At 36.8% G+C, this 12658-nt stretch overlaps 1 protein-coding gene across 1 annotated transcript in view; it reads left to right on the top strand.

Moving 5' to 3' along the window:
* The window catches only part of LOC134390134 (contactin-4), a 353707-nt gene that overhangs the window by 279011 nt on the left and 62038 nt on the right, over window positions 1-12658 (top strand). The window contains exon 11 of the mRNA XM_063113414.1: window positions 4396-4523. Coding sequence (XP_062969484.1) covers window positions 4396-4523 — 128 coding nt within the window. The remainder of the gene's footprint in view (window positions 1-4395; window positions 4524-12658) is intronic.

Here is a 12658-nt window from a genome sequence, read left to right on the forward strand (position 1 = left end):
AAATGATAAAAATTGACAGTATAGTAGTTTGTAAAGTTACTTTGTCACTTCACAAGGCCCATAGGTACTTGGATAGGGAAGCTCTGAGGACAAGGAGCAAAGAAAGCCTTGTACTGGGATTGTGAATAGCTAGCTGGGTTCTACAGCTGAAGTAGCAACAGTGTTTGTCAGACATCTTTTGTGCAATAGAGGTACTAAACATAGGAAGCATCTTTTTGTGCAATGGAGATACTAAAAGTAGGAAGCAAGGATGAAAATGATGGTGGAGAAAACATTTGTGGAGCTCTTCAGTTAGAATTTTTTATGTATCTTATCTCATTACAGAAGATATTCATCATAATATCCTTTGAGATTAAAAAAGAACTGACTTAGACCAGTAGTTCTCAACTGGGGGTGGTTTTGCCACCCAGGGGATATTTTGCAATGTCTAGAGACATTTTGATTGTCACGACTTGCAGGGAGAGGTGGAGCTACTGGACTCTAGTGGGTAGAGGTCAGGGTTGCTGCTCAATATCCTACCTGAGACAAAAAATTATCTGGTCTGAAATGTCAGTAGTGCCAAGGTTGAAAAACTTTGTCTTACATCATAAGTAATTTGGTCAGCCCATATACCTGACAAGTATCAGGGTCAAGTATGGAACCCAAGGCACCTGATGACAAATCTTTTCCTTATTTCCTTACTCATCTTTTGGCATTTCAGTTTGACACAGGCAACAGCTTTAGGTTTTTGGAATTAAAAATGGTACTATTTAAAATGGTATAAATTATTAATAGGCCTTTGTGCTTTGAAAGAGTCAGCTTACTCTTCAGAATGTGTAATATGTCCAGGCTGATGCTACTTTATGGAAGATGAGTCTGTATAAAAAACACAAATGTCACCTTACTTATTGGGTTCCCATATGCCAACATTTCACAATATTTAGCAAATGATTTTATAAATCCTGATTAACTCCTTTAATGCTATGTTTCTTATTGATGCAATTAAGATTTGATCACCACTCTATTTTGTCAGTACATCTGCTCGTTGGCAAATGAGGTATCAGATGGTCTTTACTGATCAGCTGTTATGTGTGTTTTTGTGGTGTGAATGAACAAAAGGCCTCCTGTCTGTATCTTTTTTAAAACAAAGATTTCATTTAGCTTGTGCTAAATTTTTTTTATTGTACCTTTGAGATGTTTTATTATGAAATCCAGAACTTGTATACTCAAACTAATATGAACTTAAAATGAATCATACATGTACTTCATTTTTTAGCTTAATTTTCTAGAAAATGTTTAACTTCATTGATTCTGGCTGCTATACTCATGTAAGAACATCCTCCTTTGAGTGATTTAAGAGCATAATTTATCAATGAGCATCTCTTACTTTTTCTATATTGGCAGTAGGACTTATACCTAGTATTAATGCTCCTTCCTGTTTTGTCATTTTGAGTTCAAACCCACCTCTGTAATAGGCACCACTGAAGGCAGGTTTTTAGTAGACTTTGAAAAACTTGTTTTACTTGGGGCTCCATGTGCTTCATGGCTTGCAAAACATACTGGTCTGTAGCAGCAATGGTCAGTCTAGCTGCTACCACTGTACTGGTAATGGCTGCAGCTCAGCTTCCCTGCCTCCACCAGGAGTTTGTTCCATCCCAGGGGCTGAGTCCCCCACCTTAAGCCATTACCAGAAAGTGACTCAGCCATCATCCGCAAGTACAAACCACCCAACCACAGGCACCCTAGCACCTAGACTGTATGTTATACATTGATTTGGGATGACTCAGTTAATTTGTATATTGACTTCAGACTGTCAGAAGTGGTAGTCAAAGTGCAGAAAGAAGACTGATTTAATCCATATATTAAAAGAAAGTATGTTAAGAGGATGTTGTTCAATTTTCCCCATATGTACAAATGACTAAATAAAAGGATATGATTTTAAAAAATGAAAGAGAAGTACTACCTAATAGGTACCAGGAAACATGCTAGGAGTCTCACTGACCACAGCTTACCTAATTTTTACTATCAACCTATGAGATTGATATTGTGAGCTCCATTTTATAAATGAGGAAGTTAGAACTTAGGAAGTTCAGCAAGGTGCCTCCAGTCACACAGCTGGAACTGACAGAACTGGAGTATGAGGCCCCATCCTTCTGATTCCACCATCCTTTGCAGGGCTCGTTCACCTTCATACTTTCTCATCAGCCTGAGTTGGAGAACCTGGAGTGGGGCGTCAGGAAGGCTGTAACTTGTCACCTCTCCCAGGGTGATGGAGATGCAAAGGATTATTCAAAGGCCATTTCTCCAGAGCAGTGAGAGGCCCAAAGCAGTTACCCCCAGGAATAATTCTTTCAAGAGAAGAAAGATCCCGGGAATAGTCCTGAATCAGGTTTTCTCTCCGTTTTTATTCTCCAGGAAAAAAAAGTTACAGAAGAGGAACATAGGTGGTTACAAAAAGAACAATGAGATAATCGTTATACTTTCCCATCATAAGGTTTAGCTGCACCAAGGACATCTGCCCTTAGAGCAAGCATTTTTGCTGTGTTACAATTTTTTTTATCTATGACAGAGACTTTAGTCCTGGGAAAGTTTTCTGTTTTTTCTCAAGCTTGCATTTCTATGTGCAATACTAAAAAGTTAGACATTTGCTTTTTTAATGTTGGTATCCTCCATAGTAACTTCTTCATCCACGAGAACCTTCACAAGAAGTAAATACAGCCTTTGTGACCCACTGTATTTAAATCTTCACCTGTGCTTTAAAAATTCTTAGTCAAAGGTTCTAGAAAGTGAAGTTCTGCCCATCCAGACCTCTTGTTTCAAATAATTTGTAATGGACTCTGTTACAGCTAGCTCTAGGGCCCGATGGTTCAGCCACTCTGAATTCCTACAACACACTATTGATTTTTCTCTTAAGATATTAATTTATTTACATATTCACCCAGCCACTTAAATATTTATAAGGTGTCTACCACATGTCATCCTGTGTACTAGATCCAGTAGGTCCAGTCATAAGACAAACACTGTCCCTGCCCTCAGAAAAGCTAATATTCCATGGGATAAGACAACTAACAAGTAAACATACAACATCTAGATTGTGGTTAGTAGGGAGGAATAAAGGGCTTCAGGAAAAGAGACTAACAGGGAGATCCATTTTAAAAGTGACTCAGGAAAGGTCTATAAGAAAAAGCTACCTTTACGTTGAGGTCCTGAGGGTTGAGAAGGTGGTAGCTGTGTCCGGACTCAGGGGAATGATGCTCAAGGCAGGCGAAAAGTCCCTGAGGTGGGAAAGAGTTTCAAATACTCTAGGAACTTGCAGAAGGCCAGTGTGATGAAAGTTCATTAAAGGGTCAAAAGACTAAAATGAAATACAGAAGGGAGAGAGGCTTTTTTTTCTTTCTTTTTTCTTTTTTTAAAGCTAGATCTGTTAGGCATTATAGGCTCTAGAAAGGAATTTATTCAGAGTGCAGTGGCGAGCCAAGGATAGATCTTTAAGCCTGGGGAGAGAAGAAATCTGGTTTATATTTTTAAAGATCACCTGGCCACTGACTGAAGAATGGATTTGAAGTAGAAATAGGCAGACCAGTTAGGAGGCTGTTTTGATAGACTGGGTGAGAAAGAGGGAGGAGGAGAGATGGAAAAGTGGGTAGATTTGAAATACATAGCAGAAATTTAACAGACATCCACCTTGAATGAGCTATCTGTGTACATATTTTTTTTCTCCAACTAGCCTCTAAGCCAGGCTTTATGTTATTCATCTTTAGTTGTCCTACTCCTCTTCTGGTAGTCATGTTGAATACAGGGTTCTCTAAAATCTTTCCTGTTCCATCTTTTGTGTCTGTCAGCAAAAGTGTTTTCATCTGCATGAAAGTAGATGTTTGTCCCTAATTCTGGGTCCTGACATGTGCCAAAGTCACACCAAGTTGTGGAATATTTTAATTTTTTTAAGTTCAGTTTTCACATCTCATTAAAAATGTATTGGCTGACATATTTCAGAAATAAATATGCTTAATAATACCTCATTTAATTTAAGCCTGTCATGTAGAAAAAAACACTTTCAATGAAAAGACATGAAGTAGACAATCAAGGGACTTTTTTTCTTATTCCTCATTAGCAGTTTTAAGACAAATGGTAATCTACAATAAGCCTTCGTTTGCATAATATGGTTAGAGCTACCAAAGACAGAAAAATGGTTACAACCTAATATTTATAATAGTTATTCTGACTGAATGTTGAGACCATTTTAGCAAGAAAAGTATTAAAACTGCTAAGCAAATGTAGAAAAATATCCTAAACAAAAGCTGTCAAATGATATAGCCATGATTTATAGTTTGGAAGATTACAGAATGACAGAAATAATTTCTAATAAGCCATATGATATAAACTTCACCATTTTTCGTTCATTTACTTTGATTTCAGAATTACCATTTCTGAAGATGGAAACCTCAGAATCATCAATGTGACTAAATCAGATGCTGGAAGTTACACTTGTATAGCCACTAACCATTTTGGAACCGCTAGCAGTACTGGAAACTTGGTAGTGAAAGGTAATGGCTAACCAAAAGAACTCATAAATTAATATATGTGTCCTAATTTCCAATAATGTAATCTATAGAAGTGGCATCATTCATATTAATATGTATAGATATCACTGTGTTGCTGAATTAATTCATCATGGCAAACATGATATGATTAATAATTCTTAGAGAAATGTTGGTAATGAATATGATCGAAAGGCTATCTTATTTCAGAATCATCCACTACAATTCTGAGAACTACAGCCATTGTGTCTATTATAGTACTGTAACTAATGTTATCTTCGATCCTTTAATTAAATTTCTTTCAAGTCTCTATAGATTTGAAATTCATGTCTAGGAACACTGCGCCAACAAATTAAAAACCCACGACTCAAGTACTATTTTTAGCAAGCATTGTTTAAACAGTGACATTGGTGATTTTTAAAAGAGCTGCTCTGGTTATTCAGAGATAGGATATGGCGTAATAATAATAGAGAGTTGTGATCATCTCTGTACTTTTAGTCACCCAGCCAACCCTGTTAGTTTTAAGGAAATAAAATCTTCCACATACCTTAGCCTGGTGCTTTATCGTTTACAACAGAAAGTCCTTGATGCCCTTATCTCAGCTCATGGTGTGAGACTATTCCAGCACCAGGTTGATGGCGTGGAATGGAAGTGCCAAGTAAGAATTGTGAAAGATGAGATTTTAATTTACATTTCATTGCATTTCTGTCACTTTGTATCTTGCTCAATCATAGGATTTTTGAGTTGAAGGGATCTTGCCAATGATTTGACTGAAGAAGATGAGGCTCAGATTGGTGGCACTCTCAAGGTCACCAGGAGCAGAAGAGGGCCTTGAACCCAGGAATACTGATTCTGAGTTCTCTGTTTCTTTACACTGCACCAGGAAATATTTTTACCTATTTTTCCTATTTCTGCCTAATAGATACAGATGGGTCATATCATATTATTTCCTTCTTGCCCGTTTGTAGCTCCATCTGTAAAGTAAAATAGCCTAAGACAAATAAACATATCCAAAAAGAATATTTACCACAATTATAATTTATAGAAGGCTAAAAGCCACTTAACTATATATTTTAGGGTCATTGGAAATTGGAAATGTACTACCTTTTTGGGAAGTCTTGTTATCATGAACATACTTCTCTATGCAGATAGAAAATTGGAAGTACCAGAATTAGAAGTAAATCTGTATTTAGATTGACTCCAACTATTTCAGTCTATTAATTATTCCCTTAGAGCGATAGCATGACTATGTGTTCGCTCTGTTTCAGGAGAAAGGAAAAAGAGGTTAGATAATGTTTGTAAAACACAACTCCAGATGTAGGTCTATGCTAATGTATGGCTATCTCAGCTGCAAAAGGAAATTTAGTGATCCTCTAAGACCAAGAGAGTTCCCAAGGTTTCAGATATGATTACTGGCAGAGCTGCAACCTGTTACAGATTATTTGCAAGTTATGCAGACAGAATACTAGGGAGCTGTCTTAAATCATGATTAAGGGGCAGAAATTATTATTATTATTATTATTTATTTATTTATTTATTTTTTTGCAGCTGGCAGTATAGGTAACCGGCCAGCTGAAGGGGTGGGGATTAGAGTGAGAGATCTGGGTTTGAATCTCATTTCTTACACTTTCCAGCTCTGTGACCTTGGACAAAATAATTCACCTGTGTGGGGATAATAGCAGTGCCTACCTCACAGCATAGTTCTGACGACTGCGATAATCCATGTGAAGTGATTAGCATGGTGCCTGGCACATAGGAAATAGTGGTAGTTGTTTTGTTGTTGTTGTTGTTGTTGTTGTTGTTTTAATATTCTAAATCACATTGAAATGAACATTTATGAAGTTTCTGCCCCAATGAAATAATTAGGAAAGAGAAGTGAGCCTACCACAAAGAGATGACTAAAAGTGTGAAAGACTATAAGCACCTAAAAATAAAAATCATATACAAGGGTACTTCAAAAAGTTTGTGGAAAAATAGAACTGAAAGATAATACAAATCTTCCCATGAATCTTTTGAAGTACCTTCATATATGTTGTTTTATATTCTTGATAGTGGGGTATTTGCACTTGTAGGAACAAGTTATGTCCTGTATTTAATATAATCAAATAAGGACTTTGTAGTCCCTTTGAGAACTACAAAGGGACTAATTTATCAGAGAAGATGTTCTCTAACCTCTAGTCCTTCTTATAAGCACTGGCTTCCTTGGCTCTCAAGAGAGCTGGCAGAAAGGAACATCCTGTATTTCCCATCAGAGTGCATAACCCAGGGATAGCACCAGCCCCAGGACAAAACCATTCTCCACCAGCCATGCAGTTCCCTGTTGCTCTTCTCATCTGACTCATGGTGCAAAGCTCACAGATACGCCAGGGTTGAAATAAGTCATGGTCACCTTATTTTTGGTGTGCACGTAAATATTGCTGAAATAGTAACTTCTACCTATTTTAAGTAAATAATTTATTTCTTGCCTTCTAGTAAAATGTGAACAGTGATTCCCCAAGTATTGTATGAGATAGTTTTAGGCAGCTTACAGTTAAACTTTTTTTTTAAATTTTAGTAATTATTTGTTTCTTTCAATGCGCATTAGGAAAACACTAGGTTTTCCATTAATCGCAATGATAAAAAAAAAATCTTTGAAAATATATTTAAGTAAAGAAGTGTTAGTATAAAGAAAAGTAGTAAGTATGCGTTGTTACAAGAAGATAAGCAAAAGTATTGTGAAGATGGTATGTGAATGACTAAAGCTGGGAAACATAATTTAAGGACAATTTTCAGGAGTGTTTTAGTGGATTTATGGAAAGAACTTAGAGGGACATGTGACAGAATTACTGTGTCGTACAGGCCACATATTTTGCTTAGGCACATGGAACACTTTAAAAACTGAATTTTCCTAATAGATGAGGGAAAGAGGAAGGACTGGGGCAAGAAGAACCTGGTGGAGTGTGGAAGGAAGAACGCAGAAATGTGTAAGTATGAGCCATGAGTCAAGGGAGGATGTGCCCAGGTTGCACAGTTGCCAGGCAGAATCCGTTTGTTTCCAGGCAGAGTTCTTCCTGGGCGTGGCTGCAGTACATTTCTCCCCAGAACTCCTCATATTCCTATAGTATTCTTACAAGTATGGTGGGGAAAAACATATGAGCTTTACCTGATCAATATGTTCCCAGAAGTTAACAATCCTGTTACTTTGGGTAAGGTCAGAAGAGATTTGGGAGATCATTTATCTCTGCGTGCTTGGTTCTGACTCCCATTAGCTTTAATGGGGAGTACGGGTGTGTGCAGAGGAGCCATCCACACTGCTACGTCTCTGAGAAGGACATTAACATAAACTTAGAAATACAATTTAGAAATCCGCCCCATAAAGCACAATAAAGGCGGAGAAACCTTTCTGAACTCCACATGAACTGTGCAAAGTACTGAATCACACATCAAAATGCTTGAGCCCTGAACCTTTAATGCAAATGTAACAGTTTAGCCCAAAATATGACTGAGCGCTGTATTTTAATTCAATTTTGAGAACTACAAAGGGACTAATTTATCAGAGAAGGTATTCTCTAACCTTAAGTTGTGCTTGTATTCATTTTGAGCTCCTGATATGTCTGGGATTAAAACACTGTGAAGGTCAGACATCAGAACACATCTTTTCTAACCTTTTCACAGGAATTCTGTCATTAACCACAGTTTTAAAATCCAATTCTCTTTCTCCCCCCGTGTTTTGGAGAAAGACTGAAGATAGTGTCAAACACAGGGTCAGCAAGTAGGGGAGGAGAAAGAGGGGACAAACCCACTACACCATATACAGGAGGTTTACAGTAAATCTCTTGCAAGTAACCATCAAATAGTTAAATACTCAGATTATGCATGAGCAGGCTTCCAAACTGCAGAATTCTGACAGGTGCCCAGGAGGCCCTTGATTATCATCCCATCATCTGAATTTCTAAATTTTTCTGATTTTATTTTTTAAGCTAGTTATAGTATATTTGGGATTTGGCTTGCTGTTTAATGTTAACCAAGAACAGTTCTCAAGTCAGACCTCCAGATTCTAACAGAAAGCATAATATTTGACCTTTAAACAAAGACATGCTTGTCAGTACCATTAAGAACTATGTGGACGGCAGGCTACCTTTACATGCAATGTTGTACCTACTAATTCATTTTTATCTCTATAGCAGAGTTAAAGGTGTGCCATTTTGCACAACAGTGTCTTTGCTGTACAGGTTTTATATGACAGATATTTTTAAGTAGCAGGCCTAGAGAAGAGGAACTTAGAGTATTTGTCTTGGACGTAGTTCTGTGGGATAACTTTGGTAATAGCAACCCTAGCTCCTGCTGATCACCTCCAGAGCTCACAATCAAATGCAGGACTTTAAGCTATGGATGCTATTACCATAGTTGCCCTGCTGAACCACATCCAAAATGACCTTAAGTAACCCTGCAGCTGATAGTTCCAGGCTGAAGCTGCTCCTGGGGTTAACTGAACATTTAATTGCCAGAAGTAGTGCTCATTGTCCATCCCATCAAAGTTTATTTATGTTTAGAAGATTTCCTGAAATACATATATATAGCAAACAGAAAGACAATTTTCTTTCCAGCACCATAGTGTCTACAGCATTACTATATGCACTACATAAAATTCCATTTTAACTGTAGAACACTGAGAAATATCAACCTTTCTATGCATAGTATGACAGACACAAAAATGTAGAGTGTTTTCCATTGGAAACTTTTTTGAAAATGAGTTTGATACAGCCCACATCTTTTATGTAAAATTATTCAAGGCTTTATCTAGATTTGACTGGGGATCAATCAGAAATCAGTAACCAGCAATGACGTTTAGCTGCTAATGCACAACAAAAGCTTTTAACATTGGACCCTTATAACAGAATACATTTCTTCCTAATTAGATGTTTTCCACTGGAACCAATTATTTCTAGGCAGTAATTAATGGTCTTCCTAATAGGATTAACACAAATTCTGGCCCAAGGCATGCAGAGTAGGAAGGAAAAGTTTGTTAGAAGAGATAAATGCTAATTATGATAGGTCCTTTGGTAGAAGGACAGTGACCAGAACATTTCAATACTAGATCCTGTTAGATCTGAAAAGTTTCCACATTGGAGTTGGCATCAGCTAAGATAAGAGAATCCTAAACAGAGAGTAAGTAATTGTGCCTCGTGTTCTTCCTGTGTTCACAAAACAAGGCAAATCCTGGAAATCTGATGAAGCAGAGCATCATTATTTCCCCTGACATTCTTGTGGAAACTTGTGAGGGCCACATAGAGTTAGCAAAGAGTTGCCTTTAGCAATATCAATCATGAATACAATGATTCCTCTTCTGTCCAAATCTCTCTGTAAAAGAGCTTCTCCCCTTTTGTCATGCTGAGATTTCAGTTTATTAAAATTGCATACCACGACAATCTACCCCAACTCCATCCTGCTCATGACTTCTTCATCCTTGGTCTAGAAGGAAGACTTAATTCCTCAACTGTTGCATTTCTCTGTGCCAACTTTGTCCTTTCAGAGGAAAGCCTCCATGCCAAAGGTAGGCTTTGCATTCTTGCTTTTGATATGAAAGACACACTGTGGGCCAACAAGCTCATGAAGAAACATCAGACTCACTAGTAATCAGGGAAATGCAAATTTAAGCAGCAGGGACGTGTGAGTTTTTACGTATAAGATTGGCAAATAATACCTTTTTGTTGGTGAGCATGTGAGGAAAATGGTACTCACACACTCTGAGTAGGGATGCAAATTGGAATAGACACTGTGGAGAGCAAGTAAAATTGAAAAAGTACAATATCTATGGCCCAGCAATTTTGTTTGTAAGCAGTTACCCTAGATTTTATTTAATATATATAATATGATTAAATATAAAATTAGTAATAGAAAATAATACCATATATTTAAGCACAAAAATACATGAATGGCATAAGCACTAACTCAAGATAGTATTTGGGGTGATAGTATTTAGAGAAAGATTATATGAAAGGACTTTAGCTGTACTGCTAATATTCTCTTTGGGTAAATTTTAAATATACATTCTTAGGGGAAAAAAGGCTAGAGGTAAGTGAAAATGTGTTAAAGACTGCTAATTCTAGAAGATGAGTACTGGTGAATTTTTTATTTAGTTTTATATGTATAATATCTCAAATTAAAAAGAAAATCTCAGGTTAGAATATTACATGGTCAGATATTGCAGACAAAAATCCTGTTCTGTATCTATTTCCCTCACAGATATTGTAGAATAGATGAACCCTTTTTACTAGTGATATTTAACCTGTTCAATTCAAATACTTTCTTTTAAGGAAAAAAACCCTACTGTAGAATGAAATAATAGATTTTTTTTAATGAATGCTTACCAATCAGAGTAAACAAAACAAACAAACAAAAAAGGCAAACAGAATATGATTCTTTGGCTTCATTAAATGTGAAGCACATAATTAATTTCTTTTTCGGCAATTCAAAGAGACTAGTGTACTGATTCAGTTTAATTGAACTTATTACCACAAGCAGATAATAAGAAGTATATTGAAGATATCCATCTGGCTTGCATTGAAAACCTCACGTTTCATTCTTCATGGCTGTCGTAGGCCATACTAATTGCCTCATTTCAGCTGTTTTACAATCAGTATGATTTAGCTATTAATATGATAAAGTCCTTACTCAAGAGGAAGTTGATATTAAAAAGCATACATCTCTGACCTACCTCTGCTACCACTCCTGAACACATCCTCAGCATTATTAAAGTTATATATTTTTAAAATACATAAATAAGCATCCATCACTTTCTCATAAGTATCTTTTTGGGTTATATCTGTCATCTTATACTTGTCATCTTGCCATAGAGCTGTTCTCTTACTGAAGGGAAAAAAAATGGTTTATGTTCAACTTTTCAGTTCATTAAATGTTTAAAGCTCAATGTAGTTTGTTTTCAAACTATGATTTGTTTTCTTTTTTATAATTTCCACAGTTGAAATGGATTTTAAATGGCTAATTGTGTAATAAATAAAGAGGAAAGTAAAATGAAGCACTTTTATATTCTGTTTCTAAATATCTGAACTTCCTCTGGTTTGAGAATGGTGCTTTGTCATGTAGACTGGTTTTATGCGCACACAATCTCTCAGAAGCCGAGGGGTTGTGATGTGTGTGCATGTGTGTGTTTTAAACCGTCCATCTTCTTCATATTTTAGAAGTGGTCCCATGGAGGGAGCCAACACTTGGTCCCAATTCTGAAAGAGAAGGTTTGGTCTCTTAACAAACTCTGAACCAGAAAGGAGATGTGTCAGAATAATTCATGAGCAACTCTCACCTTCCCTTCTTGGCATTTGTTTTCTGCACCAGAGGCAGAAGGAATATTACTCTCCCAAAGGAGCAGCCCCACCATAAAATGATTGAATTTCTCTGGCTGTCATAGGCAATCAAATCTAAGAAAACTGCCCAAAAGACTGTAGGCCTTTAGGTTAAATACAGAATCTGACCAAGATGAAAGCAAGTTAATTAACATTTCCATCATCTCTCTCTGATTTACTTTAGCATGATCCATTTCTAAAAGATTAAAATGGTTGTCTCTTTTATGCATCCATTTGAGGAGCCGAAAGTAGATTCCTGGTATGGGAGAGGAAGCATAAGCAGAAAATGTAGAGCCACAGAGGCTTTTTATGTGGCCTGCTAGCAGGTCTATAATCAGTGTTCATAAGTGCAAGACATGTTATTAAGTGAAGATTAGCAACATCTGCTTTGAAGATTTCCCAAACATGAACACATGCCACCTGTCATCTTATTAACCCCCACCACCCCCCTACAAAAGTAGAACTGCTTATAAAAGTAAGTAAAGCTTGGATTCTATCTAGAAGTGTAGGGTCAGGAGAGTCTAATCGGAAGTGTTTAGACGTCTTCATATATACTTTCATAAGCCTAGTTCACATCTCTTCTGTGAAAAATAAAATATATCTGTCTCCGTTTGTTTTGTCCACAACATAGATAAAACATCCGGTTGCTGTGCTATTTGCACTGACACTTCTTAATGTGTAAGAAAAAGAAAATTAAATTATAAAGACAAGTATAGTTAATGAGGGGACACTTCGATGCAGTCCAAACATGAGGGAATAGTCAAAAGGCACAAAAGACATAGACATCTCTCTCCCTCTAGG

This window comes from Cynocephalus volans, chromosome 11 (assembly GCF_027409185.1).
Source record: "Cynocephalus volans isolate mCynVol1 chromosome 11, mCynVol1.pri, whole genome shotgun sequence".
In the NCBI taxonomy this organism is placed as follows: Eukaryota; Metazoa; Chordata; class Mammalia; order Dermoptera; family Cynocephalidae; genus Cynocephalus; species Cynocephalus volans.